Raw genomic sequence first — 17,931 nt, forward strand, 5'->3', positions numbered from 1 at the left:
GCTTGTCTTCATTGACAGTGATTTCCAACCTGGGGTACGTGTACCACTAGGGTTACTTGTCAGGACCTTTAGGGGTACTCAAAACAGAATTGAATAATGGTGGAAAAAGGCAGATCTGTATTAGAATGCTTTGTGCGGCTGGCAAGGCAGATAGCTGGCTGTGGAAGCCCCAGCAACTACTAGTTTCTGGTCATCAATTCATGTAAAGATCAGATATGGATCAGTAGTTGAAAACATATACATTTGAAATAACAGCAACTCTATTAATTGCAAATATTTTGCTAATAGGAAGGGTACGATTTATGAAAATGGACTGCCAAGAGGTACACAAGTGGAAAAACATTGGGAACCACTGTTCTACGCAAAGACTATGAAAGAATGAAAGTCCACACGAACAGTGTCACTATCCAGGGCACCAGAGTAAGCTAACATCAACAATTTGTGCATCAGAACAGTCATGTGGGATGAGAGAATTGGAAGCAGAAACCATTCTGCTTTTATTTTATTTTATTTTGGATGGCTTTCCACTAGGAGCTGCTTTAGTCCATGCTGAGTTAGAAGAAAATAAAGAGGCAACCTATAGGAAAGTCTGTAGATCTGTAGCAGAGCATATGCTCTACATTCAGAAAGTCAGGCTCAAATCCAAGCATCTCCAGGTAGGTCTGAGAAAGATCCCTGTCTGTGACTACTGCCCACAGTGGACCCGCAACCACTGACCACTATAGACAATAATGAGCTATGGCCTCACTCCATATAAGGCAGCTTCATATTTTTGTAAAAAGCTATCTAACCTTCAGGAGCACATGGGAAACCTCCTTTTTCTGGTTGCCACTGTACCACAGGCCTAGTAGTACCACAAATATGTGGTAGCTAATATTCTCCAAGTAAAATGGTACATTAATATTATGGCTTTAACTATGATTTAATCTCTACATCTTCTCCACCTCCATTTTAGCATGAATGATAAAGGATGAGAGGCATTAGGCATTTTTAATAGGAATGGTTTAATGAGCCTCTTTATTTATTTTGTTTACTGTCTGTTCCCAGTTCATTTTATCAGCATGAAGTACAATAAAACTCCAGTAGTCTGGCATCCAATAGCCTGGAACCTCTGATATTTCAGCATCAATATGGTCTGGGAATGCTTCCAGCTTGGGACTGGACTTTGCTGGCCCCTGTGCAAGCACAATTGCACCTGGGTTAGCAATGGCTTCAAGCTATGGAAGCCACTTGGGGACAACACAGGCAGCTTGACAGCAATCAAAGCCCTGTAGCGATCCCGTTGCTATAGTGATAGGGACATTAGATCCAAGGATCATCAAGGGCAGGCTAGAATCTTCTGACAGTCCACCATTTCCAAAAATCTGGCCCCACCTAGATCCCCAAGATACCAGATTATTGGAATTCCACTGTATTTTATTTCCATTTGGTAAACGACTCCTAAGAAAACCACACTGCCAGGACTGTCAAGTGTCTGAAGAAATACATAATGCATTTTAAACATTCAGTAAAATAATAATTGGAAGATACCAGTGGATTTTAGCGCAGCTTCGGAAAAGTGTGGCTCCTCTTTCAGTAGTTTTAAAAGAATCACATTTTATTTTTGCACACACCATGCAAAATGCTTTTATCAAATGAAAGTTCTTTAACTTGAGAGTATATAAAGTTTTAGCATCCAGCAGATGAATACATCACAGTGGTTTGCCATTTGAATTCTTAATTTAAAAGGCTCTTGTGCCAACATTTAGAAGTTGTTTTTCCTCAGGGTATTTTCAAAGGGACGTGACAGAATCCAGGCCAGGGTAAAGACCAAGGTAATGAATAATGAGTGATAGCTCTGTGCATGCAGCAAGAGCTGGCTGGCTATGTTTCCTGGCTATGTTTGCTGCAGCAAGTTCCAGTTCTGAAGAAATCAGTCACTTTCCTAAATCTAGACAACCTAGATTTCCTAAATCTGGTGTCTCTCCTCAGCAATGGGAAATATGCACTATATGTAGATTGTCCTATGTTGACATATTGCCCCCAGGCTGCAGACAGCCCAACACATGAAGGGCAAAGAAACATTTAATATCTGGCCCCTATGGAAATATCTACTTCTCCCATTTTTAGAATGAAAAGGAAGCTTCATGCTCAGTCATCTCAATCCAGCCAAAGAGATCCTTGTGTACAGTAGAAGCTGCAGAGCTGGACCATCAGTGAGGCCAATTGAGCAGTTGCTATTGGCAGGCAAGCACTCAATGACCTCTGTCTGCCCAGTGGCTTCCATTGTTGTTTCTCCTTCTCTCTCTCCCTTTATTGGAAATGGGAGACAGGGACACAGTAGAAGACGAAGCATGGAGGAAAGTAGTGCGCTAGAGCATCTGAACACTTCTAACCCACCACTACACTTTCTCTTCTGCTTTACCCCCTCTTTCCTTTCCAGTACAGGGAGAGAGAGGATGAGAGGCTGAACATCAATAGGTAAGAGGGAGGCAGTAATGGCATGCCATCTCAGGCAATGAGAAGACTTGGGTCCACCTTGATAAGAAGACTTATGCTCACATGCATAAAACATAGTAGACAAGGGACTGTAGTCATAAATTAGATGTGCATTCTAATTTGTGAATGCAAGTGAGTATACAGTCTATCTGCATTGCATAGCTTAGAAATAGATACTTACCCACATTTTTTACACAACTCTGATCCTTAAGGGCAGTGAGGAAGCTGGGATGTCATCATGCACTTCCAGGCTGTTGCCACCAATGGGCAATGGCGCAGGGTACGCAGCAACAACTTCTACATCTTTGTCTGTTTGAATTTGTTCTTAGTTTTTCAAGCATTAATATCACATCGGAAGGCCAATACTGAGACGGAATCTGGTTTCACATCACGTTGTCACAACTCTGGCCAAGCTAAGCTTCAAAATCATTCAAAAGCAATCAAAATGAAAACCCTCATAAAACATGATTGGGTATCTCATATAATTCACAACATCTTTTCAGAAACGTGAGTTGGGTTGGATGACACATTCTATCACTTTAGGAACGTAAGGCCTTGGTTCTCAAACACCTTGGGGGTGTGTGCGTGAGGGAGTGCGTGTGGGGAAGGATCAACTTCTAAATGTTGGTGCAAAACAACTTCTAAAAGTTGGCGCAAGAGCATTTTAAACTAAGAATTCAAATGATACCCCCGGGATTGAGCTTCTGGCGGGGTTGGAAGGAGGTTTCTTTTTACTTACCTGCAGCCAGCACCAGAGTCCAGAGTGGCCCAGGGGGTCTGGGGAGTCCTCCACAGGTCTCCCCACACTTCCAAACATCTAAAAATATTGGGCACTTCTGTTTCTGTAACTAACTGGAAGCGACTTTTTTGTTATTTTTAGATGTTTGAAGGTGCGGAGAGCCTTGTGGAGGACTCCCCAGACCCCCCAACTCTGGAGCTGGCTGCAGATAAGTAGAAAAAACCTCTCTTGTCACCCACAGCAGCACACTCCTGGGGATCACGTCACTGCCTCCCCCTGCCCCTTAAGGTGACAGAGGCAGGGCTTCTCAGGCTGGGGTGTAGCGATGCTCCAGTTTGAAAACCTCTGATGCAAGAAATGTTTATATGTAGATTGTAGCAGAAGAACCCTGTCTGTCTTTCTTCTTCTTGCACAGTTGTGCGACTTACTGGTCATGGTCTCAAGACGAATCATACAGCACACAAAATCGGGAAAATAGAACCTTGACAAGGAATCGCCATATCTCACAGCCATCAGTCGGAGGAGGTTGTCATTGATGTCATGATCTACAACAAACAACAGAAGAAAACTGAAGAGATGACACACAATCCAAAGAATACACACTCCAATAATGCAGTTCAGCAGTTTAGAGAATCAGAGCTCCAGTCCTAAATGCACTTATTAGAGAGAGTAAGCTCCATTGAACACGGTGGGGCTTTCTTCTGAGAAGACATGACTAAAAGTGTCCTGTTTGTACTGTTTCAATGGTTACACTCAACAATCATTTTCCAATCCTAAGCAGTGTTATAGTCAAGGAGAACTTCCTTGATACAAATGGCTCTGGTGACTTTCTTGACCTTTTGAACAGAACCCAAAACAAGTTGGCTGCCAGTGAGGCTATTGCAGAATAAGCAATTTATGAGAAAATTAGTCTGCACCTGTGACCAGGTGGGCAGTCATGTTTTGTACTAGCGGAGTTTTCCAAACCATCTTGAAAGGCAGCCACACAGCCTGCTGGAATAGACTCTCATGAATGACCATGGGCTTGACTTGCCAACTTTAACTGAAGCTATTCTTGGTTATATTTGTTCCCAACCCAATGTTACACTGGACATTTCTGGCCCTGTTATCATCTCCAGGACTGCTTTAAGTAATCACCTGTAGATTGATGCCGATTCCTGGAGATTCCAGGCCAATCTTGGAGGGTCAGCAACACCACCTGGCCTGGTGTTTATTTTCCAGCAATGGGTGTAGCCAGTGTTCAGCCAAAGTGATAAAAGACAATCTGGACCTCACCTGCCCCCCTAGAGATCCAGCGGCAATGTTTCTAGTAGTATGTTAAGCTATTCTCAGAACGGGCATGTGACTCCATATTTGAAAGCATATTTGAAAGCATATTTGAAAGCATTCTTTTGCCCCTGAAAGCTGGGGGATAAGAATAGGCCCTCAGTTTGGCCGTACTTGTTGTAAGAGGCGACTAAACAGCCACCGGGTAGATGGGACTCGTCAGCCTGGGAAGGCAGCTCATCTGAGAGAAGGAAAACTCTGATCCCAAACCTCCACTGCCTTGTGGCTACATCCAGGTATGGAAAAGGCTTCAGGAGTCAACCTTGAGGCAAAATCTGGAGCCGGAGTCCCTGAGGCAGTTCATGGCTAAACAGTCACATTCTGGCAATTCCTGTGACACCGCTGGAAGCAACTGTATTGGCTTCTGCCTTTCCACTGGACCATTTCAGTGACATAGAGAGGGGGGGATTTGCTGCATGGGTAACAGTCTGTCCTCCATATCTACTTTACCCAGGCTTCACGCACTGGAGAGGACACTCTGTTCCAGAAGCACTATTCAGAGCATGATACCATAGTCTTCTGAGACTGAAGGATGCCAACAATGTGTTCTTTGTACAAAGATCAGTTTTAAATTACTAATAGAAATGGTGAGATTTGGACGTGGAAAACACAATTTCACACTTAAGTGCAGATTGGAAGTGGGTGGCTTTCACATGTCACTAACATGCTCATTCACTAAAACCACATACAGTACCTTATTAATTCCCAGCTAGCTACACACCTAGGCTGCATTGCATGTTGCGTTACCGTGATCCCTAATGGCAGTGAGGCAGCATGCAAGCCAAGGGGTGTCCACGAGACCTCTTGTCATATCACAGAGTGACCTGGTATGCATCTCTTGCATCCTGCCATGCAGCCATTTGGGGGAGCATAATATCCTGTGTGGCTCTGTTTGCTCACATACAGTACACACTCCTATCTCAAATACGATTCATGGTGGGGCCTTGGGCAAGTCATTCTTTTCCAGACTCAGACCCTCCTCTGTAGAATAGGAATAACAGTAGTCTGCTTTGCAGGGCTGTTGTGACCACAAACAATATAAAGCCTCTAAAAGGCTTTTGTCAGTTCAAGATGAGACCAGATAGTTTATTCTTGCTTCATGGGGGAAAAAATTAAGGAAACAATGACAGATATTTGCAATATGTTTGACTTTGACATATCAGTTATTAAATGATTGACATCCGCCTTAAGAGATGGAGAGAATCTCTTTAACCCATTTCTGCCCAGCCCACAGGTGTACACATCTGATCCCTGTTGCATGTATGCAATATTGGGCAGAAATGGCTTAAAAGAGATTGGAATCTATTGACTGTTAGAGTAGGGGGAAGAATCTGGAGGAGGGTTATGCCTTTTCCTAAATTCTGCTGGTGGAGGAAAAGAAGCTGACTTTGCAATATTTAGATTCACATTTCACACACAAACACACCTTTCCTCCGTTCAGTGCCTGTGTTGTTTGTCGTTTGCCTTTAAGGAGTGCACAGCATGCAATTTTCCTTTCTGTGTAGCACCTTCTTGACTTTATTATTACAATGCCTTCCTTGCATTTTCCTTTATGTAGGACATTAGTGATAATTTCCAGATAGCAGCATTAGCTGATAATTAGCTGATAATTTCCAGATAGCGCCCTCGCTGCTCCAGATGCACATCAGAAATCACAAGGGTCTTGAGATCCCTCACACACACACACACACACACACACACACACACACCCTCCTTCTTCCCTCATCAACAGTCTCAGTAAGTTTGCAGCTATCTTTTGATTACACCCTCTCTTTGACTTAACCGCAGGAGAGACAAAATTAATATGTAAGTGGATAATGCAGCTTAAACAGCCACCTGAAAGCTCTTCCCTTAAGGCAGAATCATTGGGCAGAAGCTTTCTCTGTGCCATGTGATGTATTGCATATATAAATGCAAGGCAGCCCTGAAAGGATTCAGCTGGAAAAATTCAATCACAGATCTGGAATTGGGGAGAAATTGGGGGGGGAGGGGCTTGGTTACAATTCCAGAGTTGTTCAGCAGATGTCAGTGTGAACTCAAAGGTTTTTTGAAGACAAATTTTATGGGATCAGTATTCATTATTATGCTGAAAATCTAAAGACACAAGAATCAGATTAATGAATGTATTGCTCAGCTATCTATCTTACAATTCCCCCCTTTTAGGATCATGAACAGTTTCCACTTTTTATAATTTTATACCTGTGATTTTAATAGAGCCACACACACACACACTGACATTGAGTTTGATGATGCTTTCCTCACATATTAATTCCTACTGCAGAAAATTTCCCACAAAATTTCATCACATCTGAAAATTATATTGACCTTAAATGAAAATATATTCAGAGTATGTCAGAATACCTGTCATCTGTATGATTCTTCTGAGATTGGAAAAACTGAGGAATCCTGAATTATTTTCATCTTCCCTTCTAAAGATGTCCTGGAAAATATTTAAACTTGAGATAGTATTTTAAGCCAAGAGAAGGTTTTGATATAGGGCACAATCCTAGCCAGGTTAACTCAGAAGTAAGTCCTATTTTGTTCAATGGAGCTTACTCTCAGGAAAGTGTGGTTAGGATTGCAGCCTTAGGGCACAATCCTGACTTGTGCTGGAACAGGGAAGCCAGGAGTCTTGTGCTGTATCCTGCGCAGGATTGTGGTCAGCAGTGGCTTAGCCAGAGGCAAGGGGAAATGTTTCCCCTTACCCCTGGGTAAGGGCTGCTGGCCCCAATGGGTCTCCTTGGACTTGTGCCACCTCCTGAGGTAGCACAAGTCCAAGGAGAGCGGAGTGACTTGAAGCCACTCCGTTCTTCGGATGGGGGTTTGGATCTGGCATAACTGCCGGATCCCAGCCCTGCCTCCCTCTCCTTGCTCACCCACCCCTGAGGCTGCTCATTGCCCCCCTCCGCCCCCACACCTTTCCCTTTTGTGTCAGTGCAGGCGGACCAACGCATGGGGCGGAGGGGAAGCCGGTGTGGAGGTGTCTGTCAGCCTCCACAGGCCAGCGATTCTCAGAGCGCCAGCCTGGTTTCTCCTCAAGGAGGCACAAACGTGCTTTATGGCACATTTGTGACCCTTCCAGGCCCAAGTCCCTTGGGCCGGCCTATCTGAACATTTGGATTGCGGCCTCAGTCATAGTTCATATGTATTAGTATAGCACTCCTTTCTCTTCTAATTGTGATACTGTTGGGTTTTTTTCTTAACACGTTGTTTGGGGAGAAAATTCCTCCACACGAAGATCTGAGATAGCTATATAAAATGTACAAATATGATTCAGAAAAGGTAAGTTTCCCATGGGCAGCCTGATCCTAACTAGCGTTAGTGCAGCCAGGTCACATGGCCTGTGCAGTATCTAGTGCTAGCTGGGAGCTGGCTAGAGGGGGTAAGGGAATATTTTTCTCTTTACCTTGAATGCCCGTCAACCCTTTGGGGCTACTTTGATCTCCTCCAACTATATAGCTTGCAGAAGTCCAGGTAGCCTCTTGTAGGGCTGCCTGACCCAGGAATATGCTTAGGATACAATGGAGGAAGCCTCTGCCAATCCCACCCCCCTCCTGGGCTGGATCCGCTCCCATTTCACCCTTCCACCCATCCCACGCCCCTGCGTCACCTGGCACCTGCCTGAACCAGCAGCCAAAGGCTGGTGGGCTGGTACAGGCACTTTGCCAGCACTGCTTACTTGCCAAGTGTTGCGACATGCTTTATGACACATTTGTGACACCTTCCACCACCATAGTGGCTACTGTACCAGCGGAGCAAACGCTTAGGATTGTACTCTGTGAGTTTGGATTCATAAATCTCACCAGACCTTATATTTCATGAGAAGCCTCCGGAGTCGTTCAAATTCTTGTAGTGTAAGTCTTCCATTGGCATTGATCTGTATATTTGGTCAAGTTTTAAATAAGTTTGGATTCAATGAAACAGTCTTGCTCACCGAGTTCCCTAGTGGGAAAACTGCCTTAAAGATCATCATCCCCTGGTGTGTATCCTTAAGCCTCCCCTCATGTCCCACTTAAGGGCTACAATACACATTTCAGAAACAGAAAGGTGGTCAGTCATTTTTTTTAAAATTCATTCATTGGTAATCTGTTATGGCTGCATCAAACAATTACTTCAGGATTCAAAATGAAAAGACCATGTGTGTGGAGCTGTACAGGATAAATAATAGTCGGCAAGATTGCCTCTTATATTTTAGAAATGAAGAGTGTTTATTTTTTTCCCCAATTAGCCTAGCTAGAAATATCCTGTGTGTTGGGATCATTGACCACATACATTTCAATAAAACACAAGACAGGCAGTTTGAATTTAAGTGGGCCACAGTTTGATTTCAGTTATTTACATTGTCCAAATTCTCCTGGTATTCCACTACCTCTTAGGGGGAGTTCCTTACTTGAAGCACACAACAAGCTATCGTCTGTTCCCCTTTTTCAGCAACTCCACCCTGGTTCAAAGCTGAAGATCAATGGTGACATTCCAATCTTCAACAGCTGTATGGGGTCGAGGAGGATTGGATTTGCACTGTCCTCCTCCAAGCCAATCAGGCTTTGAGGTTGACTTTCCATAAACAAGAGGTTCCCAGACAGCATCCCTGCCTCATGCAGCCTCTGGAGATGGGTTCCAAACCCCTTCTCCTGTCCAGTTCCTCAGCATACACACCAATCTCTGTTAATTGCTATCCCACTCAACTTGGCGAAAGCACTACATCCCTTTAATGGTCTGGAGTAGGCACCCCTCCCTCATAAGAACATAAGAAGAGCCCTGCTGGATCAGGCCAAAGGCCCATCTAGTCCAGCTTCCTGTAGCTCACAGTGGCCCACCAAATGCCCCAGGGACCTACCTGCAGAATGGGCAGCATTCACAAGAGCTTCTTTGCAGGGATGTGCCAATCTACCATGGCTAGACTTGAGTCTAGCCCTGCCTCACCTCCTTTGATTCAACTTGTCTTACTGGGTGGCTGTGGGAACTGGTTCAGAGCGGTTTTGGGACTCAGTTTGACTCAAGTCAGAGTCTTTTCAGCAAATGAGTCAAGTGCGGCTCTGTGGATAAAACAGAGCTGCTGGCAGGGGTGTGTGTGTGTGTGTGTGTTTATGCTAGAGTTCTCATTGAACACTTCCCTGGTGTCCCCATCCCATCTGTATACAAAAGCTCTGCTGGCCTTCAAGTGAGGGCAGCAGTGTAGAAAGCGCAAATCTGATTGGTTTCTGACAAACCCCAGCCACAAACCCCTGTTCACATCACGACTCCCGATTCCACCCAGATGGTCCTACAAGAAGGGAGGATGAGGTGTCCCAGCTCACAAGACAGGAGGGGACGGGCAGTGTGAGCAAGAGTACAGAAGTGCTGGGCAGGCGGGACCAAAAACAAAAGCATCCTGCCTCCACTCCACACTTGGCCCTGCCAACCTACCCTCCCATCTCCAAGTGGAATCTCTGAGCCCAGTGCTGGTTTGCACTTGCTTGTGCTGGTTTGAATATGGCTTCCAGATTGCCCATAAGATCCTTCAGAAGCCATGAAAAAAGTAAGCAAGCACGCACACATCGAGAGACACCAAGTGGAGTGGCATCTCCAATTGTTTCTGAGAAAAGCTCCCAAGTCCCAAATAACTTCCAACTTTCAAAACAAGTGTCATTCAAATCCACAAGAGTCACCAAAAATGTGTGTTTGGTGACTCAAGTCTGAATCAACCCTGCTTCTTTGTCTTGGAAGACAAAGGGAGTAGCTCACTATTACAGCTATGGATGTGCATTCATTCATAATGAATGAAAAATGGAAACAAATGGAGTCCATTAATTTCATTCATTCCAAGTAAAGCAACAAGGGCCAGAAGTACAAATACAGTCTGAATGTCAAATGTTTCATTCATTTCATTAATTACTCATTTGTTTTCACTTTATAGTTATACGGAAGCAAAGCCAGCCCGGCCATGAAGCAGGCTAATGCAGATTCCATCAGCAGGTGATGGGTTGCCCTTTACCCCAAGTCTGCTGCCACTGCCTCCCCCAGCCCATTACAAATGTAAGCTGCATTGAACTGCTCCACACTGCTAAGAGCAAGCAAGAATCAGAACATTCACCTCCCTTCCCAAGCTTCACACAAGGTCTAACATGAACTTCAAACTATTGTGGTGGTGTAAGTCTGAAGAGGGAAAAGGGGTGGGGAGGTTTACCAAAGAGGGTCATCATCCAGTGTGCACCACTGCCACCAGATCTACCCCCACTGACCTCTCTGTCCCCTGGTTTCTCCCCTATTCCTTCCACTGGCCCCCCCCCCAACTTACTGGTGTCAGCAGATGGCAACTTCCCTGCTGGCCTGCATGTGAGGCCATCAGCCATTGTGCTAGTCACTGCTGGGCTCACCAGCAAAATGTCCCTTCCACCAGCATTACTGCACTCCCACCAGCAGATATGACTGGGCTGTAGATAGCCCTTGTCTGGTTTGGAATGAGAACAATTTCATGCTTTATGAGGCAACCATGTTTGTACCGATATATCAGTGATACACTGGTGAATCATTGGTGAACACATTCTTAAACACTTGACTACATGTGCCCCGGCTGGATCATGTATCCACAACTTATACATAGTTCAAGGACACAAGTCTATCACTTATAGCTGCACATATTTCCAGCATAAATAGTCTATGTACATATGCATATGATTACTGATACACAGCCATAATTTTCCACCTTGGAAAATGAGTCTGGGCTCAAAGATCCTGATGCTTTTTCATGCAATATGAGATGCTCTTAGAGAGGGTGGAGGCGTAAATGTATATAGGTTCAGGCAGACAGAGGTTTAAAGAGGGGATTATTGGAATTTTTCTCTTCCACTTGGCATATAATAGAAGAGTATCTGAGAGTGTACTCTTAGAGGAAAGAGTATGGCCTTTTATGGATTCCTTGCATATGCAGAGGGCAAACCTTATGTCAAATATTTACTCAAAGAGCTCCCATAACAGGAAGTCCGGCACTGCCATAATTCATCACAAGAAAGGGCAGCATAAGGGAGGTTTATTGCATTTGCCGAAAAGATACATCCATCAGAGCTAAAAGGCTCCTGCATGAATCGAAGCTGAATCCATCTCTGCTTCCCAGACCGGCCATTAGATCTATAAATGGATAAATCAGAAAGCAACAGACACAAATAATAAAGAGGTTAGGGGATGGTAAACGGGGGGGATTCAAATGTACTTTTTCTGATAGCATGTTCTTGGGATTTGTATCCAAGTACAAAATAACATGACAAGTGGCCCAAGTGGAATACTGGATGGCACATCTTAAAGGAATTGTTTCATGCACAGCTGAGCTGAGGAAGAAGCTGTGATGTTTGAACCAATGCCAATAGGCTCCAATTATGCAAACATTGTTTGCAAGGTTGTCCTACACTGCACACAAATTCAGTGTTGCCTTCCTTCTAGTTGATACATTGGCTGTCAAAGACTACTGGGTAGTGCTCCCAACCTCTGCTTGTGACCCAACCACATCAGACTGACTATATGGGACAATCCAAGAGGTGGCATTTCAGAGAGCATAAGCCTTCTGAAGTAATGTCTGTAGCATATGCCATCAGACTGACAGACAAAGAGAAAACAGCTTAAGTGAACATGAGATTTAAGGTCAGGGTTCATAATTTTCTTATCACACTAGCAAGAGGCAATTGACAGTTCCAAATCTCAACCCACTACCTGAGAGACTGCAATAAAAGATGTGCCGGCCACCGTCACTTTTCATTCTTTTCTCTCTTAGCTGCCACTGGGTGGCATTAATATCACTGGGCCTTTTATTTTTCTGTTCAAAATATGGCCCCTCTTAAAAATTAGTGGATATCCAGAGCAATAGACAGAGAAAAAGAACACTCCATAAACTGTAAAAGAAAATGAACTTTACCTTCCAGGACCACTTCATTAAGGATCCTTTGCAGTTGTGAGGCATCCAGGTAAGGGCTCTAATAGAAAATACAGGAGAGATATGTATGAATGCTCTGACCGCAATCTACGGGGAACTTTTCTTGTGGCCCCAGACCCACTGAAATGAACATGTCCTCTGAAGTGCTTAAGTCCATCTTTCATATATTTCAAAGCATTCTGCACAGGACAGGAAACATTTTCTTGTAGATTATGCTCTACAGTTTTTTGTTTCTCACATTGGTCTGGATCCTGCTTTTAGGTTCGCCTCTATGTAAACACAACAACACCCATTCCTATGCATTTAAAAACTTTGCCCAAGAACACAATAGCTCCATCTTTCTCCCCCTCTCTCCACTAGAGTTTTCATCTGTGTCAGGTTTTATTTTTTGGGAATTTTCAAGAAGAACTCTTCACACTATTGTAGCAAGGACATTCATAGGGTGTATAAGAACTTAACTGGTGTAGTGCTGAGAGCAGTGTACAGAACTCAAGCATCGTCATAGTTTTGATGTGTTCACCTGAAACTATTGCTTCTTCTCCAAGTGCCACTTGATTCATTTATTCATTCATTTTCTTTGGAAGTCGCCCTACTTGTTGTTCTCCCCCACCCCAGTTTGTATATTCTAGGGGCACAGGGTGAGCTGGTTTTACAAGCTAACGTTTAATAGTAGACTGCAGTGACTATTCCAGTAACTTAAAGTTATCATGTAGAAGGAGAAAGAAAACTCATCCACTGACAGGTTGCATGAGCTCTCCAGCTCTGCATGAATGGAGAAAATGACCAAATCAAGAAGAAATGCCTGTGGGAAAAACATTTGAGGATATCTGGTCACAAATAAACCACAGTGTAAGAGTTAAATGCACATTTGTCCTCTGTTCTCCTTGACTGCTCTTCACTTTTCTATTTAGTTATCATAGCAATTGGTACCCTACCCAGGCCCTCTTGGATTTCAAGGCTGAGTGGTTTTTACATAGACTTCCAATTACAATGAAGAGTTGGATTGTGCATTATAGCCATTTTTGTATTTACATTTAATTGTGTGTAGTTTCACACTGTTGTTGTATTGTAGTGAATGTCTAAAATTGGAGGAATGATGATATTCACATGTCCATAGTGACAACCAACACGCATTTTGTTCAGGTTCAAAACCTCTGAGATACATGTGAGAGTGTGAATGCACTCTACATGAGAGAGAGAGAGAGAGAGAGAGAGAGAGAGAGAGAGAGAGAGAGAGAGAGAGAGAGAGAGAGAGTGTACTCTAAATGAAATTCTCAGCATTTGCTGGCACATGTATGATAAGGGGAAATATGTATTTATGTTTAGACGTTCATTTATCTTGAGGTGTTGGACTTTCACAGGTGAATGTCAAGACTGACTGAAGTTTGGACAGTTGTAACTTATTACATACAGGTGGGACCTCGATATTCACTGATTTGACTTGCCACTGATACCAGGGTCCACCTTTAAATGCCTTGTAACAAGGGGGAAAAAAATCACCAAAATTCAATCTCCTACCCATGCTGTTAAACTGCACTGGTTGCAAGCTTCTTGGAGTTCCAATTGGTAGTTGCAGCCATGAGGCAGGGAAGGGTTAATGCTTCCTTTCCCAGCCAAGTGGGAGGGGGGAGGCAGGAGTGGGCTTTTTGCCAACTCTGATAGGAAGGAAGAATCCATTTTCATTGGACAAAGGATGGGTGTTCTCATATTGCTTTTGGCTGAGAGGGCAAGAGGAGCCAAGGGCTGCTGTAAATTGAGCTTCATTGTTACTTGGGAGGGGGAAGCCTCACTGAATGACCGGTGATAGTGGGACTACCTCTGAGTAGAGCTGCCAAGGATTGGGTTGCCCTAGTAAGCCTCACAACTGCTGCTTGTGACTCTCCTCTCTCATGCTGCTTCCGTCTCCTCTCTCTCACAGTCTCTCCCACCCCGTTTACAGATGGGCAGAGACAGCAGGGAACTGAGTACAGAGAACTCAGACACACACCTCTCGGCAGCAGCCCTGCTTTTTTCCATGGCTGGCTTTTTAAAGGGGGGGGCAACTTGACTTGAGTCCTTTAGAATCACTAAAGGGTGACTCAGTGACTTGGAAATTGTCCCTGTTATGACTTGTTTCTGAGTAAAATCGTGGGGGGGGGGTGGCAATTCGGTAACTCAATTCGGGTCAAGACGCACTGGGTTTACCCATCCCTGGTAAGCCCCCTGTTGCCCTATGATCTACTCAGATCTGCATCAGCACTTTGGCTGGTGCAAGTCTAAGTGGACACGAAGAAGCATGTTCAGACCAGGTGGGGCGGAAGGGATCTTGGCAATACCTTTGCCATTGAAATCTGTCCCCTGCCTCAATCCTCCCTCTGTGTGCCCTGTTACCCCAGCACCAACTTACTGGCACTGGGAGATCCAGGAGAGTTGCTTCCACATAGCTAGTGCCAGTGGCATTGCGGGAGGGATGCGGGCCGCACCAGGTGATGCACACGGGGGAGTAATGTGCACTGGGGGGGTGACACGCTAAAGTCGTGGTGGTTAGGAGTAATACCATCATATTATATACTGTTGGATGTGGAATTTCCAGAAGAATACAATGCAAAAAACCAGAGTGAAATATCTCCTTTCTATCAAAAGCTTTGGCCAAAAAACCAGAGAACAAAAAATGCATGAAGCCCTATGGAAAGTGAAGCTGAACTGTATTGCACGTTTACTCATGAGTAGGCAGCCTTGCATTAGTCTGTTGGAAAAGGCAGGTTGAGAGGAATCCAACAACACCAAAATGGTCCTGATCCAATGAATGCAGCCCCCAAAAACACCTAAGGAAGTCCCTCCCTCCAAGCTGAAGAATGTATTGAGCCCTATAGAAAGTGAAACTAAGCCTCACTGTCGCATTTACTTAAGAGTAAGCAAACATGCCTTGGCTGGTGGTCAGGCCAGGCAAAGGGGAATGTGAAGCCACCAGAATGGTCCTGATCTGATGGAACTGGAGCTCAACAAATGCTCCAGAAGGCAGCCTCCCCCCCTCCCACTAAAAAGGATCAAAACAGAGGCTTCAGCTGATAAGGTGAACTTTTTTGAGACTTGCAAAGCCAGGTGGATCCTGACAGCGATGTGGTTTAAACAGAAGTTCGTAAATTGAACTGGGTAGGGCTGTATACCTTACTGGTTTTGGAGGGGGGGGGGTGTTATTGCAGGCAGGCTACAGAGGAAATTTACTTGGTGGAACAGGGCTGGCTTCTGCTTATTTATTTGTTTACTTTAATTATTTATACTTATTTTAATTTGCCTGATGATGTCGCTTCCACTTCTGGTAGATCTTGGACAGATTGTCTTTCTAAAAAGTGGGTCCCAGTGCTAAAAGTTTGAGAACTGCTGCAATAAGATGTTAGTAAGCTGACACCCAGCTGGGGGGCTGGGTGGGTGACACCACTAGTGACCAAAATCACTAAAATCACAGTTTGGAGGAATAATAACATCATGTTATATATCAATCAATGTGCGATTTCATGCAGAATATGTTCTATCCTTGTTCTGTCAAAAAGTACAGCCAAAAAACCAGTGGGGGCAGAGTGATGGTACATCACCACACCCACCACCTAGGGTGTTGCCCTGCCCACCGCATGGGGGGGTGACGTGCTGGCATCCCACACCAGGTGAGGTGAACCCTAGTGACGCCACTGTGTTAGTGCTGCTCACTGTTTGCAAAGCAGCCCAGCAGCGTGCGATAGCACAAACGCGCGTTCCCGAAGAGCAGTCAGGGAATAATATTAGGGTGCAATCCTACACTTTCCTGGGAGTAAGCCCCACTGAATACTGTGGGACTTACATCTGATTAGACATGCATAGACCTGTGCTGTCCATTCCAGGGCTGCTAAGTTTTTATGTTAACTCTGCCAAAAGCAACTTGAAGTCTGGTTTACTTTTTATTCTTAAGCAATTGCCAACAGCTTCTTAGGAGATAATAAGGAGGAACGGAAATAAGGACAACAGGTATTTTGCTGTTCACAAGTAGGATCATCTTCAACCATACCAGCTGTATCATTTCATTGCCCTTCCACAAAGGTGTAAGAGAGCTGAGATTCTGGCCCATCGCCCCTGCAGCTTGCAGTTGCCTGACTCATGAGCCATGCAAAATCTTCCCTTCTTGCCCTTAGTGCTCCCAGAGACAAACCTGGTGCATTATTCCCAGTAGGCAGTGTCATTTTCACCTTTTATGCGTTGATATAGCTATTAGCTGTGAGAGGTCTATTGTGCAGAAGCTTTTGGCAGCAATTTTTCTCTTGACTAAGTCAAGGAGTCCTTTATAACAGTTTATTAAGCCATTAAGAGCATCTCCTGTGAACACATGCAGCTTGGCTCACAAAGAATGGGAATCAATTACCCAAACATTGACTGATGTCAGCTTTCCAAACACAGCAAGTGCAAACTGGAAGTATGTCTGATCACAATAAAATATGATAAACATACCCACATATATCTGTAACAAAGGGTTACTGCTAATTGCTTGTTTAAGGAACAGCTTTCTCCCCACTAGCCATCAGCCCTGAGCCACCGATTGCATTCTAGTTGGGTCCCTTGCCCTATTTGTTATAGCAGCTGGCAAATCAATAGTGTTATGAGATACTCACTTGAGATCTTCAATTCCTAAGCTTGGATTGAAAGCGAGACAGGAGACTTTTGTTTTCCAGTTCCACATGCACACAGCTTCTTTATTCAACATACCTGATTAGCATATCTTAGGAAGATGCTTTCATAGAAGTCGTCTTGATTCCACGTGGGCATATCCTGGATCAAAGGAAAGCATGCATGTACAAAAAAATCAGTTTGAGACATATTATTATTATTCACATGGCCCACAGATGTTTCTTGAAATATACAATTGGCACCATTTGCACAAAAAAAAGACTCAGTCGGATGCCCCAAAAGTCTAAAAGCAAAAAGAAACACAATACAACAGAAGTTCAAACCCTGTTATCTGATTCTCAATTATTCCCTCCTAATGATCTTCACTAAATTCCACCCTCTAGTCCCTTGCTCGTTCAGGCAAACATAAACTACCTTTCCGCACATACAAATTTCTGATTAACCAACTTTTTTTGTGTGTGCAAGCTCTAGGAAGTAGAAATGAAAAAGTCTGCACAGTAGAACAAAAACCTGTGTGATTTTATGATGGCTTTGTGAAACAGGGAGGTTTCAGAAATTATTTCAACAAAGCCTCAAGGATGAATGCAAACAATTGGCAGTCATTCACTGGGAGAATGTGCCAAGCTTATGTAACAAAACAAAGCTGAAAAGCAATAAAAAGACAGCAAAGATGGGAGTCACAGGTGATGAGCTGCAGAGGACACACCAAAGTTAGACACATCAGCTGATTTAATTCACACAATTAAACTGGAAAACAGGTGTACACCACTTTGTGATGTTCCGGCTTATGCCAGGATTGCATAACCGACGACCACGCGCGGTCACATGGTCATCAGGGGTGCACACCCCTACC

At 44.2% G+C, this 17,931-nt stretch overlaps 1 protein-coding gene across 1 annotated transcript in view; it reads right to left on the reverse strand.

Annotated features, from left to right (window-relative positions):
* CAPN13 (calpain 13) overlaps positions 1-17,931 on the reverse strand; it is an 87,797-nt gene that overhangs the window by 24,947 nt on the left and 44,919 nt on the right. Inside the window, exons 10-15 of the mRNA XM_066623297.1 lie at positions 17,157-17,219; positions 12,429-12,486; positions 11,577-11,650; positions 8,347-8,420; positions 5,291-5,298; positions 3,646-3,762 (exon numbers count right to left, since the gene is read on the reverse strand). Of these exons, the coding sequence (XP_066479394.1) occupies positions 3,646-3,762; positions 5,291-5,298; positions 8,347-8,420; positions 11,577-11,650; positions 12,429-12,486; positions 17,157-17,219 (394 nt within the window). The remainder of the gene's footprint in view (positions 1-3,645; positions 3,763-5,290; positions 5,299-8,346; positions 8,421-11,576; positions 11,651-12,428; positions 12,487-17,156; positions 17,220-17,931) is intronic.

Source organism: Tiliqua scincoides, chromosome 1 (assembly GCF_035046505.1).
Source record: "Tiliqua scincoides isolate rTilSci1 chromosome 1, rTilSci1.hap2, whole genome shotgun sequence".
Taxonomy (NCBI): domain Eukaryota; kingdom Metazoa; phylum Chordata; class Lepidosauria; order Squamata; family Scincidae; genus Tiliqua; species Tiliqua scincoides.